This window comes from Triturus cristatus, chromosome 8 (assembly GCF_964204655.1).
Source record: "Triturus cristatus chromosome 8, aTriCri1.1, whole genome shotgun sequence".
NCBI lineage: Eukaryota > Metazoa > Chordata > Amphibia > Caudata > Salamandridae > Triturus > Triturus cristatus.
Genome location: NC_140591.1, coordinates 394,412,573 through 394,430,306, shown reverse-complemented (window position 1 = coordinate 394,430,306; position 17,734 = coordinate 394,412,573). Strand labels below are relative to the sequence as shown.

At 51.1% G+C, this 17,734-nt stretch overlaps 1 protein-coding gene across 2 annotated transcripts in view; it reads right to left on the bottom strand.

Moving 5' to 3' along the window:
* The window catches only part of NHLRC3 (NHL repeat containing 3), a 165,058-nt gene that overhangs the window by 102,670 nt on the left and 44,654 nt on the right, over window positions 1–17,734 (bottom strand). For both annotated transcript variants that reach the window (XM_085621765.1, XM_085621766.1), the window contains exon 2: window positions 13,747–13,866. In XM_085621765.1, coding sequence (XP_085477891.1) covers window positions 13,747–13,866 — 120 coding nt within the window. The remainder of the gene's footprint in view (window positions 1–13,746; window positions 13,867–17,734) is intronic.

Below are 17,734 nucleotides of genomic sequence, written 5' to 3'. Positions count from 1 at the left end.
TGTGGTGGTGTTACTAGGCCTAGTACGATCATAGGAGAAAGACCTCTCCTAGGAGGCTTCTCAGCAGCGCTCGGCTATAACTTTGCGGTAGGAAGGTGCCCCGGAGTGGGCCCCCTGACTCCCCGGTGGTCCTCCCTCCAACATTTGGTGGCCAGCGACGGGATCCGAGCCAGACGCAATCGTACAGGCAAGTAACGCACCCGCTGCCTAACAAGACGGAAAAAGAAAGAGAACCATGAGCAGCCAAGAAACAACCGTGGCCGCAACCTTCCAGCAAGAAAGGTTGGAAGAATACACCCACAAAGAATTGAAACAATTCTGCAAGGGCAAAGGGATCCCAACCACAGGATTGGGCACCAAGGAAGAAATGCAGAAAGCCCTGAAAGCCTGGGCAGAATCCGAGGCCACTCCACCCCAAGGCGAAGGGACCTCGGCCCGGGACGAAAACCTGCCGCCGACCATGACCCCGGCAGATGGGGGACGAAGCATCCCGGAAGCCGGCCTATCCCACGAAGAAATGCGAGAACGGGAGAGGGTCCGGACACACAAATTGGAACTCGCACGACTCCGGCTGGACGGTGAACTCCTGCTGGCGGAGAAAAAGTTGGCCTTGGAGCAACTACGGCTGCAGGAGGAAATCGAAGAAAAGAAACGGCATCGAGAACTAGAAGAGAAACGGCTAACCCTCGAGCACGAGAGGGGCCTCAAGGAACTCGAACTGAAATCCAAAACGGGGGAGACCAGCACCCCCGGATCCCGGGACGCTCTGCCACTGACCAAGCCAAAGGTTCATATCCCCAAGGATGTCGTCAAGGAGTACTATAAAAACGACGACATCCAGCAATGGTTCCGAGCATACGAGGTAGCCATGACCTCCCATCGGGTACCCCGGAAGGATTGGGGTGCCGGCCTATGGGGGAGGTTCCTCAGCGAGGGCCGGGATACCCTGCTGCAACTCCCCGACGCGGTGATGACCTCGTACGACCACATGAAAGAGGCCCTACTCACCCGCTACGGACTATCAGCCGAGATGTACCGGCAGCGCTTCCGGGACTGCAAGAAGCTCCCCGGTACCACATGGGTCGAATACGTGGACTTCTTCAGCAGAGCCTTTGAAGGGTGGATAAGAGGGAGCAAGGTCACCTCGTACAACGAACTGTTCGACCTCATTGTCTGGGAGCACCTCGCCAACAACTGCTTTGTCGAACTAAGGCAACACCTCCTTGACAGCAAACTGACCGAGCCCCGGAAGCTCGCCGCCGAAGCCGACCGATGGGTCAACACCCGGGCCCCCGGAACCCCGTGGGGCACTACCAACGGAGTACCACGGGACCTCCTCGCCAGCGGGGCGGAGGAGGAGGGTCCCACCGCAGTCGAGAACTCCCGGCCGGGCCGCCCCGAAGCCCGCCACGAGGCCAAGCTGCCAACCACACGTCCCCGACCCTGGTCCGTAGGGGGACCCCCATCGCCAGGCCTGGACCCAGACCAACAGTGACCTGCTTCGGCTGCCAACAGACAGGCCACTATGCGAGCGACCCGGCCTGCCCCATGAACCGACGAAACGGGACAGCTGGGCCCCCTCCCCGACAAATAGCCGCCGCAGCCCTGGGGGAAGGAGAAGAAGAGGGGGAAAACCGCGACGTCGGGTCCCCCGAGTGGGAACCGGCTGCCATGTCACTCGTATGCCTGGGCACCCGAGAAATGGTGCCCCGAGCCCCCATCCCGAGCAACACCCAGAAGTACCAGCAGGTGGTCACCATCAATGGGCAACGGGCTGAAGCCCTCCGTGACACTGGGGCCAGTGTGACCGCTGTCCGCTGCCACCTGGTGACCCCCGAACAGATCCTGCCGCATGTCCTATGCCCTGTCAGGACCGCGGACAACACCGAAAGCATGTGCCGGATGGCCCGGATCCCCTTCGAGTGGGGAGGAGTGTCAGGCACCCTGAAAGTAACTGTCCGCGACGACGCTCCAGTGGACTGCCTCCTGGGGAACGACCTGGAGAGCTCCCCCTGGGCCCAGGTGGAGCGCCGAGAGCATCTGGGGATGCTAGGGCTGCCCGAATGGGCCTGCGCCACCACCCGGTCCATGACCGCCCAACCAGCCGCTGCAGCGGCCCCCGTCGAGCCTGCGGGTCCAGAACTGCCACCCTCCTCCCGCACGGAGGAGCCTGACGATGCGGCCGGGCCATCCGAACTTTCCCCCGATGAGGCCGCCTCCCTCAGCGAGATCCCCGAGCTGGCCCAGTGGCGCCACGACGGGGGCCCCACCCGCGAACAGTTCCAACAAGAGCAGAAGGCCTGCCCGTCCCTCAAGGGGGCCCGACAGCAAGCGGCCGCCCAGGCCACGGGGGACCCCACGGGAACCCACTGGATCTATTGGGACAATGACTTGTTATATAGCGAACAGAAAGTCGCCGAACTAGGAGCCGGCCGTGTGTTGGTGGTTCCCCTCCGATTCCGAGAGTTCCTCCTGAACCTGGCGCATGACGTGCCCCTCGCCGGACACCTCGGGCGAGACAAGACCTACAGCCGCTTGGTGACCCATTTTTATTGGCCCCGAATGCGGAGAGACGTGGACCACCACTGCCGGTCCTGCCAGACCTGCCAAGCCAGCGGGAAGACTGGGGGTCGAGTCAAGGCCCCCCTCCAACCATTGCCAGCCGTCCACACCCCGTCGAACGGGTAGGGATCGACATCGTGGGGCCCCTCGACCCCCGAACCGCCCTGGGCCACCGCTTCATCCTGGTACTGGTCGACCACGCCACCCGATACCCAGAGGCCATCCCCCTCCGAACTGTGACAGCTCCAGTGGTGGGCCGGGCCCTGATGGGCATCTTCTCCAGGGTGGGGTTCCCCCGAGAAGTGGTGAGCGACAGGGGTACGAACTTCATCTCGAAATACATGAGATCCCTCTGGCAACAATGTGAGGTCACCTACAAGTTCACCACCCCTTACCACCCCCAGGGGAACGGACTGGTCGAGCGGTTCAACAGAACCTTGAAAGGAATGATCAAGGGCCTGGAAGAGCCCCTGAGGAGGAGATGGGACATCCTGCTGCCATGCTTCCTGTTCGCCTATCGAGAGGTTCCACAGAAATCCCTGGGCTTCAGCCCCTTCGAACTGTTGTATGGGCACCCCGTCCGAGGGCCCCTCAGCCTGGTCAAAGAGGGCTGGGAGGCGAGCGTCCAAGATGCCCCCCCCGACGTCTACAGGTACCTCTTGACCCTGCGGAACCAGACTCGGAAGTTCCGGGCCCTGGCAAAAGCCAACCTCGAAGCCAGCCAGGAAGACATGAAACGCTGGTATGACGAAAATGCCTCGACCATCGAGTTCGAGCTGGGCCAGCAAGTCTGGGTCATGTCGCCCGTGGACCCCTGCGCCCTTCAGGACAAATGGACCGGGCCCTTCAAGGTGGTTGAGAAGAAGAGCCCCGTCACCTACTTGGTCGACATGGAGTCCCCAAGGAACCCCCTCCGGGTCCTACACGCCAACCGGCTTAAACCCCACTTTGCCCGAACCGAACTGAGCCTGCTGCTGGCTACCGACGATGGGGGCGAAAGCGACTCCAAGCCCCTACCCGACCCCCTGGGGTCCTCGGACCAAGACGGCTCCATGGAGGGCGTCAAACTCTCCACCACCCTGACCCCAGAACAGCGCCATGACTGCCGGCAGCTGCTGCAACCCTTCGCTGCCCTCTTCTCTCTCACGCCCGGGGTGACCCCCTGGTGCGTCCACAACGTGGATACCGGGGACAGCCCCCCTGTGCAACACCGCGCCTACAGAGTGCCCGACCGGGTCCGAGCCTGCATACAAACGGAGGTCTCCAAGATGCTCGCCCTCGGAGTCATCGAGCCATCCGACAGCCGGTGGGCCAGCCCTGTGGTCTTGGTGCCGAAGGCCGCCGCCCCCGGCACCCCCCCGGAACTCAGCTTTTGTGTGGACTACAGGGGCCTAAACGCAGTCACCAAGACCGATGCCCACCCCCTGCCACGGGCAGACGAGCTGATCGACCGCTTAGGGGCCGCCCGCTACCTAAGCACTTTTGATCTCACCGCTGGGTACTGGCAGATCAGGCTCACCCCCGGCGCCCAGGAACGATCCGCCTTCTCCACCCCCGATGGGCACTACCACTTTCGGGTGATGCCCTTCGGTATGAAGAACGCCCCAGCGACCTTCCAGAGACTGGTGAATAAGGTCCTGGCTGGACTAGAAGCCTTCAGCGCGGCCTACTTAGACGACATTGCAGTCTTCAGCAACCACTGGGCCGCGCACCTAGGACACCTCAGAGAAGTCCTGGCCGCTCTCCAAAGGGCCGGGCTCACGATTAAGGCCAGCAAGTGCCAGATCGGTCAAGGATCAGTGACCTATCTGGGCCATCAGGTGGGGAGTGGCCTGGTGGCGCCCCTCCAGTTGAAGGTCGATGCCATCCAGGCGTGGGAGCCCCCTGCCACCCAAACAGCTGTCCGGGCCTTCTTAGGCCTCACAGGCTACTACCGGCGATTTATCAAGGACTATGGCAGGATTGTGGGCCCCCTCAAGGAGCTCACTTCCAAAAAGCAGCCCAAGACGGTGCACTGGACACCCCGCTGTCAGACCGCTTTTGAAACCCTCAAGGCGGCAATGTGCGCTGCCCCTGTACTACAGGCCCCTGACTACGGCAAGGAATTCGTGGTTCAGACAGATGCCTCGGAGTACGGGGTTGGGGCGGTCCTCTCCCAGATGGACACCGAGGGCCTCGACAGACCTGTGGTCTTCATCAGCCGCCGACTGCTGCCCCGAGAACAGAGGTGGAGCACCATCGAGCGGGAGGCCTTCGCCGTGGTATGGGCTCTCAAAAAGCTCCGGCCCTACCTTTTCGGCACCCACTTCCGAGTCCAGACTGACCACCGGCCCCTGCGGTGGCTAATGCAGATGCGGGGCGAGAACCCCAAATTGTTGCGATGGTCCATCTCGCTGCAAGGGATGGACTTCACCGTAGAGCACCGGCCCGGCAACGACCACGCCAATGCCGACGGCCTATCCAGATTCTTCCGCCTCGGCGAGGAGAACCCCCAAGGAGATGGGTGACTCTCCCTGCCTTCAGCTGGGGGGGGACGCTTGTTGGAGCCGGCCTCGTGGCGTGGTCCTGTTCCCCCTCGCCAAGCCGCACGAGGTCCCCTGCACCTCGGGGCTCCTCCATTTTGGATTGTACGTGACTCTGCGCAGCAGCCTACGTGACCCCGCTCAACCCGGCCTCGGCCCCAGCAAGCCCCGACATCAAGGCACCAACAACTGGCCAGGGGGTACCACGTGAACACTTCCCCACTCCCGGTGGAGGGCAGTATCGATGGGACCCCCCACCGTCCTCCCACACCTAGGTGCGATCGCCCCACAGCTCTTCTGGGCCTGGCGCCTCTCCTGCTGAGCATCTGGCCGCTCCCGACCCGGCCTCTCCGCCCCCCCGGGCGCAAGGGTCCGGACATCAAAGGGCTTCAGACCTATATCTGGGGCGACCCTGCAACAGGACAGCAGTTGTATCCCGGAGTCAAGAGCCCTGCTGATCGGATCGCGGCTGACCCTACGGAGAAAGACTCATCCTGGAACCACACTCTGAGCCCTGCTGACTACGTCGCGGCTCCACCGTGCTTAAAGACCTTCACGAACCTTTGGGGCCCTGCTGACGCTGTCGCGGCCCGACCTTGTTGAACTTGCCATCAGAGCCCGGCTGACCTTGTCGCGGCTCGACCCAAGCGGACCTACCACCGGAGCCCTGCTGACTGTGTCGCGGCTCGACCCAAGCGGAACTACAACCCGAGCCCTGCAGACACCGTCGCGGCTCTCCACGTCCGAGTTGCTTTGAGACCAGCACCTGCCGCTCCGATCCCCGGAGCCACCTTCGGCCTAACGCAAGGTCTGGCGCAGAGCTTCCCCGTACCTGGCTGGTACTAAGACTGTCCCGCTACCCTGTCCCTACAAAAACATTGAGACTCTTTCTGGATCTCTCGATCCCCCTGTAAATATTTCGAATGTGCTACTATTGATAAAGTACCTAGATAAGCAACTGATACGGAGTCCTGTGTGGTGGTGTTACTGGGCCTAGTACGATCATAGGAGAAAGACCTCTCCTAGGAGGCTTCTCAGCGGCGCTCGGCTATAACTTTGCGGTAGGAAGGTGCCCCGGAGTGGGCCCCCTGACTCCCCGGTGGTCCTCCCTCCAACAGATGGTACCAGATTTTAAACATTACTAAAGCTCAAAAATCCTAATACGAGCTTTACATGAGTACCTAAGTCTTCCTAAGGAGGTTCAAATACACTGTCAAAATCTGGGATGTCCATTTTAGGTCTAGGAGGGCTGGATCCATGCCTTAACCCCAGTATGTCATTGTATATTGCCCTCTTACCTGCAATTAATCTAAATCCAACTTATTTAGTTAGCCAGTAGTTATCAGTATACTGATAATGTGGACAAGGAACCAGCCTTCTGGACCTAACTTGGATAGCCATGGTTTAGATCCTTTAATATCTCATTGCAGGGAGCTACCTAATGCAAGCTTCACCCTCTTGCTGTGAGTTTGTACTCCATGGTGTTCTACATAAGATGCACCCAGCGGAACCTGGCCAATACTGGGACATAACCGCACCAACAACGAGTTTCGTTTTCATCTCTTTTAAGCGGTCGTTAGAAAAAAAAATCTTTAAAATGTAATATTAGGGCAGGCCCTGATCCGTCACCTCCACAGGTTCTCCATGGACCCAAGGGCGGTGAAAAAGTGGGAGCTGATGGTTCACCATATCCCTCTCCTCCTGCATCTCTTGGTTACTGTTAGAATGGGGAACCTCTGGTTGGCACAGGTAGGTACTTGTGACAAGCAGTGGCCCCTTCTTCTATTCAGGGCGAGAGAATTACCCCTTCAGAACAACCCCTGCTCACCCTATAGGTAGTGTGGCGTGAGCAGTCAGGGCTAAACTTCAGGGCGCTAGTCAGTTAAGCATTTATGATCACACACAGTAAACCACAACGATCCCCCACAAATGGACACCAGGCGTAAGTTATATCAAAAATACGGATGCTTTATATAAAAGATTCTTTGTTACGCAGTCATGTACAAGACCATAAATAACGGTTGCGAAATGGAGGCCACAAGATGACGATCAGGCACTGTTCTCTTCTTTGGGAAAGTAGTCTCTTACGGGCGCACCGTAGTGCGTGGTCGTGTTGGTCCAGTCAAGGTGATGCGCAGGGCGCCCTGGGTACAGTGATACGGGGAAATCAGAACGTTGCGGACCCCGAGTCCGGTAGGGAATTCACTGTACCTGGGAGCGTGCGGGGACTGGACGGGTCTTCTGGGAGAGGTGCAGGTCCTGCACCTCGAGGGTCTCCGGATCAAGAATTCAGCGGGCGGCTCTCGGTAGACAGGCGCGGCCCAGGGCCTCCGACACGGACTGTGCGGGAGGTCACTTCGGAGGGCGGCACGGTCCGACTCAGGCTGGGAGGTGAAGCGGGGCGGCCGGATACGTTACGACGTACGGGCGGCCGTCCGAGGCTTGATTTCACTTCCCAATTAGAAATCCGGCGGGAGGGCGAGAGGGCACCAGGCACGCTCCAGTGGCAGGCAGGTGACAGGGAAGCGGGGCGGACAGACTCGATGGGTCCAGAGCGACTCAGGTAGAGCGGGGCTCTGGGCGAGGGGAGGCGGCCAGGCTTCTGGGTGTCATGGCCCTAGGAGGGGTGGCAAGGTGCGCAGAGCACTCCGGCGGCAGAAAGCACACGGCTCGAGTTCTCAGACGAGCGGAGTCACGGTGAACCCACTGGTCCTGGGGTTCGGTTCAGGGGGCAAGCTCTTCTTCCAAGCCCTTGGAGATAGTTGAAGAACAAAGTGCAAAAGTCTCTTTCAGTCTTTTTCCTCTCCTTCCTCAGCAAGGCACCTACTGCAGGCCAATCCCCCAGGTCAGGGAAAGTTACTCCTCCTTCAGCTTCTTCCAGGCCCTTCTAGTCGGGCAGAGTTCCTTCGTGGTTCAATCTGGATCTGATTTCTTAGGAGCAGGGCTCCTTCTTTTAAAGCGCAAATCCTTTGTTTCTTTGTCGCCAGGGGGCCTGGGCCTGGCTCAGTCCAGTTTTGGAGCACTCTGTTGTGGTGACTTGGCTTTTTTCTTTTCAGCAGCAGGGCAGAGACATCAGCCGCTCCACAGGGGGCGGAGCCGGCTTTGTGGTGGCAGAGCACAGGTCTATTCAAGAGTCAAGGTGTACTCCTCCCACCCATCCTGGTGTAATCTCTCTACCCACCACCTGGCAGCCAACCTGTCTCCTGGAATCCCCCAGTCCTGCTCCTGTACTGTTGCTAGGCAGAACACACACCCACAGCAGAGGCGGACTGAGATGGTCAGGCACGCAAAGGCTAACTTTCTGAAAGTAGCATTTGCAAACCCAGGATATTAAAATAACCTTTACTAAAAGATGTATTTTATGATCCCGAGTTCAGGCGTACTAAAAACGACTTTCTACCATGCTCTCTGAGTCCACTGGGGTCACAGCGTGTAGCGATCCCAGCAGCCCATTCTGGCCTATGGAGAGCAGGTAGCCTTCAATAGTGAAAAACGAAAATGGCTGTAATTCACTATTAAGACATGCCACACACATCAGGGCATGTCCTACCTTATGCCTACAATGCACCCTGCGCTTGGGCCTACCAGAGGGGTGACTAACATGTAGTTAAGGGAAGGTTTAGGGACTGGCAAGTGGGGACACTTGCTCAGTCAGCGCGACGGTACCAGACCGCGCGCAGGTTCTGCAGTGGCAGATCCTAGACACATTTTACCCCGCTGCTTCTGTGGGTGGCACAATCAGTGCTGCAAGCCCACTAGCAGCATTTGGATATACAAGCCCGTGGCACCCCTGGTGCACTCTACTAGGGACTGACAGTAAACCAAATATGCCAAACGTGGAAGTCAATTCACATAATACATTTTACCATAGGGAGCACTTACACTGTGGCACTGGATGGCAGTGGCACAGTGCCCTGAGCAGCTAACACCAACACAAAAACACATTGAGGCACAGACAAAAATGGAAGGGTGACCCACGCCAATGGTGCCAGGTCTAACAGTTACCCATTGAGCAGAGGTTGACAAGGGAATGTCAGTGGCACTCTGACACCATCTTCACTGTGATCCATGGGGCTCATCAGACACCATTACAATAGTAGCTTACACAGGCCAGTGCTTTTGTCGACTCCATGTTACGATGTTTAGTGGAGATTCCCAATACCTTGCATTACACTGAGATCTGTAGTGACTCCCTTCATGTGCACGGTTTGTTTCACGTTCTGCTGTGATTATTCTATGAATCACTTTGTTCCTAGTGACTTATAAATCTTTTTTTTTTTTTTTTTAAAGAAGCTGCCCCACTCAGTGCTCTAAAAAAACACAAACACTCCTTAAATACCCTTTATTTAATTATTTTTGGGATGGCTTTAAACACGTCGCACTTTGAGGTGTCTTTTTGTTTTGGGTGTTCAGTTGTTGAACAGCATTAACAAAGCCAAAAGGTGAGCTCTATTGACTTTGCCAATGTTTGTTTATGCTTTTCCGATTAGGCTTCTTTGGGGAACGTTGCTGTTGGTTGCATGGTATTTTTGTAGGCTCTGTGGTCTTTGGCTTTGCCAGACACGGTAGGTGCATCGAAGTATCGGAGTTTGTAGAAAGTCCTTCTATTTTCTTTGATTAATCATTTACTGTGAAATATAATACTCTGAGGTTGCCTTTATGTTTCCTCAAATACTTTTTCAAAATGTCATGATTACTTGAATTTTACATCGTTTTATCAGATCGAAGTCCAGATTTCTCTATTTCTATTTTCTTAATTAATTCTTATATATTTACATACTTGGAATAAAAAAGAGATTCCATTTACTCATCAGAAAAGCCCTGAAAAGATCAAATTCAACCTCTCCATTTAAAAAAAAAAAAAAAGTGATACTTTTAAACTTGTGAACATATTTTTATAACGTGAGTATTTTCTATGCTTAGATATTCTGGTGCGTCAATATCTTTTTAGGTCTCGCGCCTAGCGTTGCACTGCGCAGCGAGAGTCCTTTTGTCCGGGGTTCAGAAATGGACCCTGGAATCGTACACGCTCGTGCGTGTGTTTTTTGTTTTGTCTTCTATTATTGGACTTTTAGTGGCTGTATTTTTTAGACAGAGCACGTAATAGCCCAAAGGCGGGCGCATCGCTCCGCCCACGGCCTATTGGTGTCTGTTACGCGCACTAAAGCCTATCTGGTTTCAATTATCGTGCCCAGACACGGGCGCGATAATTGAAAGCATATGGCTGTCTGTGGCGCGTGCGCGCGCACCATTGGCGGCTGTCTCTGCTTCCAAAAGCAATTGCTTTCGGTTTCGCGATCGCTTTACTTGTGGCTTTGCTTTCAGTTTTGCGATCATTTTACTTGTGGTTTTGCGGCTGCAATACATTTTGTTGCTTAATTGGGAGGAATGCGTGGCTAATCTTTACGCGGTTACATTGTAAAATAAATGTAGGCGGTTACAAGGCAAAGTAAATGAAAATGCGCGGCAAATATTTACTTCGTTACAAGGTAAAATAAATGAAGGCGGTTACAAGGTAAAAAAAATTAAAAATGCGCTGCAAATATTTACGCGGTTACAAGGTAAACAAGGCGTGCCTAATAATTGCACTATACTTCTCTTTTTCTAATGTCTCGTCAGGCTTACTGAAATAATTGACTGTATCTGCTTGGCTACAAAACAAGGACTCGTTGGGGCTAAGTCATACTTTCTGACTGGACTGAAAACGTGTGATTTTGGATAGAGTTCTTTCTCTTTCCGTTACCCGATTCCCTTAATCTAAAATGGCGCTTGCTTACAAATAGAGTTATAGACATATAGACAGAAATACACAGAGCTAGATCTAGGTACAGGAAAACAGATGTACACACATATAGAAAAGGAGATTAACAAGCAAAGAGATATACAGAAACAGAGGCACATACACAAAGCTAGAAACTGAGACAGATAGACAAAGAAGAACAGAGGCAGAGATAAAGACAAACTTATAAACACTAAAAGGCACATATAGAGTTTGATACATACACGCAAATACAGTGTACACATAGGTAGACACTTATAGCGGAGCATGACAGGCACAGAGGAGCATATACAAAGACAGAGACACACAGATAGACTGAGAGAGAGATAGAAACGCACAAACTAAGAAAAAGATGAATACACTATGAGAGAAGAAACAGACAGTAAAACAAATACATCTTGTGGCTTTGCTTTCAGTTTTGCGTTCACTTTACTTGTGGCTTTGCGGCTGCAATACAGTTTGTTGCTTAATTGGGAGGAATGCGTGGCTAATCTTTACGCGGTTACAAGGTAAAATAGCGTTACAAGGCAAAGTAAATGAAAATGCGCGGCAAATATTTACTTTGTTACAAGGTAAAATAAATGAAGGCGGTTACAAGGTAAAAAAAATGAAAATGTGTGGCAAATATTTACGCGGTTACAAGGTAAACAATGCATGCCTAATAATTACACTATACTTCTCTTTTTCTAATGTCGCGTCAGGCTTACTGAAATAATTGACTGTATCTGCTTAGCTACAAAACAAGGACTCGTTGGGGCTAAGTCATACTTTCTGACTGGACTGAAAACGTGTGATTTTGGATAGAGTTCTTTCTCTTTCTGTTACCGGATTCCCTTAAGTTGTGTGTGGTTGTGTGTGTGGTTGCGTGTGAGTGTGGTTGTGTGTGTGGTTGTGTGTGAGTGTGGTTGTGTGTGAGTGTGGTTGTGTGTGAGTGTGGTTGTGTGTGTGGTTTGTGGTTGTGTGTGTGGTTTGTGGTTGTGTGTGTGGTTTGTGTGTGTGGGTGCGTGGTTGTGTGTGTGGGTGTGTGGTTGTGTGTGTGGGTGCGTGGTTGTGTGGGTGCGTGGTTGTGTGTGTGGGTGCGTGGTTGTGTGTGTGGGTGCGTGGTTGTGTGTGTGTGTGGTTGTGTGTGTGGTTGTGTGTGTGGTTGTGTGTGTGGTTGTATGTGTGGTTGTGTGTGTGGTTGTGTTTGTGGTTGTGTGGTGGTGGTTGTTTGTGTGGTTGTGGTGGTTGTGTGTGTGGTTGTATGTGTGGTTGTGGTGGTTGTGTGTGTGGTTGTGGGTGTGTGTGTGTTGTGTGTGGGTGTGGTTGTGTGTGTGTGGTTGGGTGTGGTTGTGTGATTACACATCACATAATTACACTGTATTCAATACAACATAAATACACTCCACATACCACTCAGTACTACATAATTGCACGTCACATAATTACTCTCTACTTAATGCAAGGTAAATACACTCCACACAATACCACTCTGTGCCACATAATAACACAGCATATAATTACACTGTACTCAATGCAACATAAATACACACCTTTCACTGAAGTTCGTGCAATATTAAAAAAACAATTGCAATGCAATAGGTCTCACATTACTGAATCTTTGAGCTGCTATTGGTGTTGCATTATTATTAGCAATGCCAACAGCTCAAACTTTAATAATGCGAGACCTATTGCATTGAAAATGCTTGTTCTTACCCAGAATGCATTCTAAATGTCAAACTTTACTTAAAAAAAACATACACCTTGCCCTGAAGGAATAATTGTGGGTTTTACCCAAATTTGGCCACCGCAGGGGAGCGGAAAGTGCACTAGACACCAAATTGTTTTTTAAAAATGAATTGGGTGGGGACAGGTCCAAACTGATATCTGCCCGCACCACCCTACTCTGGCCATGTACAGTCCTTCTTTCCCTGGTGGGGAGCTGATTAGAGGATTTATATCTCCTGGCATCAGAACACAACCTTGTGGGCACTGACAGCTTTTATGCCACAATGGGGAGTAGATCAGGGGTTTTACCAAGAATCTGCTCACCCCAGGACAGCAGAAAGCACCAACAGACACAAGTGATTTTTTTCATAAAACAAACGGAGGGGGCAGCACTTCCGAGTATCAGACCATAACCTACTATCCACGGAGTACAATCTTTCTACCTTGTTGGTGGACCGGTCATGGCATTTACCACAAAACTGTGTACCCCAGGAGAACAGAAAGCACCACTAGACACCAGGGATTGTGAACGGTGGAGCAGGCTGTCCCTGTCACAAGCCTGACTCCATTGAAAATGTCCCTAGTAGCCCTGTCTCCGACACATCAAGAAACATTTTTGGTAAAGCAAATGAAAGCAGAAACTTTAGAGATCTGGACTTTATGGCACAATGAATTGTTCTATGCCTTTTAGCACCATTTGAAATTCAGGTCCCTTTGTGGGGCACATGGAGGTCCTAATCCCAGACCTGCAGACTAGGTTAGGTGAGACACACTAACTACAAGATATCATTTTATTTTTGAAGTACAGTGACCTATATTGTCTTGCCTCTGTTGGCCACTGCTAAGCAATGCCAGAAATCGCTGACAAAATAAGACCACATTGGAGGATGACCATACTACAGTGGTGACAAATGATCGTCCATGAGTTTTGAATTTCCCGAGATTTGAAAGTGTTATAGCTACAGTTTTGGTACCTGGATTGCACAATAACCAAGACATTCTACCATCCCCACACATATTTTATGAAGAGTTAAGATCTGATTAATATGCACCACACAAATGCCAATAACATAACATTTGAAAAAATTGAATTGTCCCAAACAGCAGCCATGCACTGTAAAGACACACAAAAGTACTGGCACTTGAAATTAAGGATGTAAATATTCTACCACTTACTTGGGCAACATATACCAGGCTAAGAAGTGGGTCAACAGCAACACCAAAAGGTTGTCCACTGAAGAGTTCAGAATTTTTAGGCCACTTCAAATCAAGCTGATAGAGGGGACTTGCAGCCTTCTAAAACAAAAACAGAGAAAGCGTGCTTATTAATAGAAATGAAAAGAACTCCAGAACATTTAACTATGCTTGTCACGTGGAAATCAGTTGAGCTGTGTATCTGGAAGATCTGGCTCAGCCTGGGACAAAATATCTTAAACTCACATAGGAACCACCGTGGGCATACCAGGCTCAATTAACTAACTGCTTGCAAGTGAGATACATATCTAGAAATTTACTTTGGGTAAAATTACATGAAGAAATGCACTCCTTATTAGCAGTCATCTTACAAATAGCAATTCAGGTGTCTGGGAACTATAGCAATACGAAAAACTTTCATTTTTATGGTAGCGCTTCATGCTGCACTTTGTCATTTAACTGCTGTAAATCATAAATGTTATGGTCACCCATTTAAATATTTCACATGTGAATATAGCCACATGGGTAGGAGACAGTCTGACAGAAAGTATGGAACTGAACAAGTCTGAATTCTGCAAATCATCAAGAGATTGTCAGTAAAGAAACAAGAATAAGCACTGGTAGATGAATGATTCGCACAAATCAGAACACAACGGTCGGGTCTTCAGAGCTTTCTACAAAGGGAAAAGGTCAGAACTTTGACAAACTGTCACTGGCAGACTGTTGGAAATCCTTGAGGTAGAGCAGGAGAAGGCTTGGTTGTAGGTTTTACTTTCCTTAACTATGACTACGTAAAGGTTGAAGTAGTGTTTGCTGAGTCTTATTGATGGGTGGTCATGGGGGAGAGAGTCTGGTGTTGATCTTGCATGCTAGTTGTGAGGGTGGGGTTGTGAGAGGGGATGAGGGTTTGCAAGTATGAAGAGTCAGTGTCGATGAGTGCACTGACCAGTTAGCTTAAGCCTTGTTTGCATTTGTCCGGGTTTGGGTAGTCTTATCGTTGTGGCATTTGCAGAGCAATGCTCTCGTTTTAGCTTTTGCGTACTAATGCTTAGTTATCCATCTCTGCGGCCCTGGAAAATTGGAGCTGAAAGTGTGTAGTGTACATTGAAAGTTTGCCTAATAGCACTGTTGAAGAATTTGAATAACAAGCTTAGTTAAAGGTCGAGTTAGGTTATTGTCAGTTTAGTGTAGCAATTCCAGCAGGTTGTTGAGAGTAGTCCGAATGCTCAAACATCCAAACAAAACTGGGTTTATCTTGGGCTGAAGTACCATGTATAATCTATAGCACACGTCACACACATGCTCGCCTCCTCCACAGACAGTTACACGGTAGCATCCCTGGATATAGAATGGGCATTCAACACGGTGGGGTGGTATTTCTTGTGGGCGGTTACCCAGCACATGTGATTTGACCCCAAATACATGAAATGTGTGAGACTCTTATACTTGCATCCAGCAGTATGGGTTCCTATGGGGGACTGATCTCAGATACCTGGGAAGGGGAACAATCCAGGATTTTTCTCTGTCTCCTATATTATTTGCATTAACAATGGAACCTTTGGCGAGCGTGATCCACACCACACTTGGACTGTGGGGGGTCCATTTGTGTCGTAGTCCATATGTGGTGTCCATATATACTGATGATGCTCTGATCTACCTTTGGAACCCATAAAGCTTGGCCCCATTAAGGTTGAAGGAACTGAACAAATTTGCTGCAGTTTTGGGACTGTACATGAATGGGGCAAAGTCCAGGTTGTTTCTCTTGGCAGGTTTGGTGCAAGGGGACCAGAACTCCCACAGCAGCTAGGTCTGCGCTGGGAATTAGAGGCTTTTCAATATTTACGGATCTGGGCAGAGTGAGACCCGAAGGCCCACTATGCACTCAATGTGGAGAGAATGGTGGAGGGTCTGGCTCAGTCAGTTGAGTTCTGGAAGACGCTTTCCCCATCCGGGATGGGGCGAATCTCAGTAGCGGAAATGGTTTTCCTGCTGCGCTGTCTATTTGTGCTGCACAATGGGATGCGCCCTATTTGCCTTGCACAATGCGATGCACGCTATATTTTCAAAGTTGGACAGACTGTTGGCACTCCTGGTTTGGGCGGATGGTAGAAGTCGGGTCAAATTAGGCACTCTTAAGCTCCCTTTTCGGAGTGGTGATCTTGGACTGCCTGACCCTATCTATACAATGCAGCATCGCAACTCTTGCAGACAGTGCATTGGTTGGACGAAGAACTGAATTGGGAAAAGACTTTCCTGGCGGGAACCTATGGCCCATATATCCTTGAGGAGGTTCCTATGATGGAGAATATGGTCCCCAATTCCCTCCCCTAATTGCTGTGCCAAATGGGTAGTGTTTGGCATAGCGTTTTAAGTAGGGTACTGTATGCCAAGAACTTGCTCCTTTGAATACTCTATTTTCTGTCCTAGTAAAAGATATATCATTCGAGCGATGGTGGGAGGGAGGATGCAAGAGGGCTGCAGACCTCTATGCCAATAAATGGTTCATCATGTTTAACAAAGCCCAACAACAATTTGGAATTGGCCCATGTCAATTCTTGCACTATGCCTGACTGGCACATATGGCCCAGGGTGTCTGGACCATGTTTCCGAACTAACCAAGGGAGCACAAGGTATTACACAGATAGAGCAACTTGGTAGGCTGCAGGCACCTCACCACACACCTTCATGTGACTCTGATTATGGATGGGCGGGGACACACATCTTGTGCAAAAGAGAGATGAACTGCGGACTCAGGGGAGGCACTGACTGGCTCGCCGTGGCGTAGAGCCTGTAAGCAGGTCCGATATAAACTCACACAATTTAACTACTTGCATCAGACCTATTTGACCCCTCTCAAACTCTCCAAAATATACCCCGGCTCTTCTTCTGGTTTTCGTAAATGCGGTCAGTCCTCAGCAGGGTTTCTGCATATGACCTGGGACTGTGAGCAGCTGACAAGCTTTTGAACCGGAGTGGTGGGTACTTTGTCACACATAACATGGGTTTTACTTCCACAAACGGTAAAATTGTGTCTATTGGGAACCCTCCCACAAGGGAATAAGATACCAAAAACGCCAGCCTGAATGGGTGCTCTAGGAGTGGTGCTGGTGAGACGCAGGATCGCTATTGGTTTGTGGGCACCCCGGCCACCAGAGATCTCGGCTTGGAGGCAGGTCTTACCGGAGTGGGCACTGGCAGATGAGCAGCACATTAAGTACACCGGCAGGGACGAGCGTGCAGCAGAAGACATGACAACGCTGGGGTATATGGTTCTGGAAATAGCATACCCCACCACAGATAACTCACAGTGAAGGATGTAATGGGGTAACTTTTCGGGGTATTAGATGAGCAGATGGGGGGGGGGGGGGACATTTCCGTTTCATGGTTTGAGAAAAATTGTACTCTTTGTAACTCAAATGCAACAGTGGCACCTTTAAGTATTTTTATACGTCTTTGTTGATAAACCATGAAACACTTGAATAAATACATTTCTAAAAACATGTGTGTAGCAATGCTGGAATACAGTTGTGAGGGTGGGAGGGTGTCTCCTCTTGGATATGGGAGTGTTTGTTGGGGGAGGAAGTGCTGGAGTAATTTTGTCTTACATGGGTTCCAGGTCATAATCAGATTAACATAGATTGATAGTGGGTTTAGAGTGGGACAATGTGCAAGATATGAGCATAAAATGTATGAGTTTATTCTGATCGTGCGTTTGTGAGAGATGAGTATTAGTTACTGTTTGGTCCAGGAGAAGTTGCCAGAAGAGGCTGTACTGCAATTGATTGCTGAGTGCAAAGTTGAGCTCTCTAAGGAGTAATTGCTTAAAGGGTGCAGGGCGGTTATGTATAGTGTAAAGATCTCACAAGGAGTAGTCCATGGTGTCTTTGGATAGTTACAGACAATGATAAGGTCTTCTTTGACTGACGTGGGATAAAATTCAAATGTTGATGGGAGGATGGTTTGTGTGATT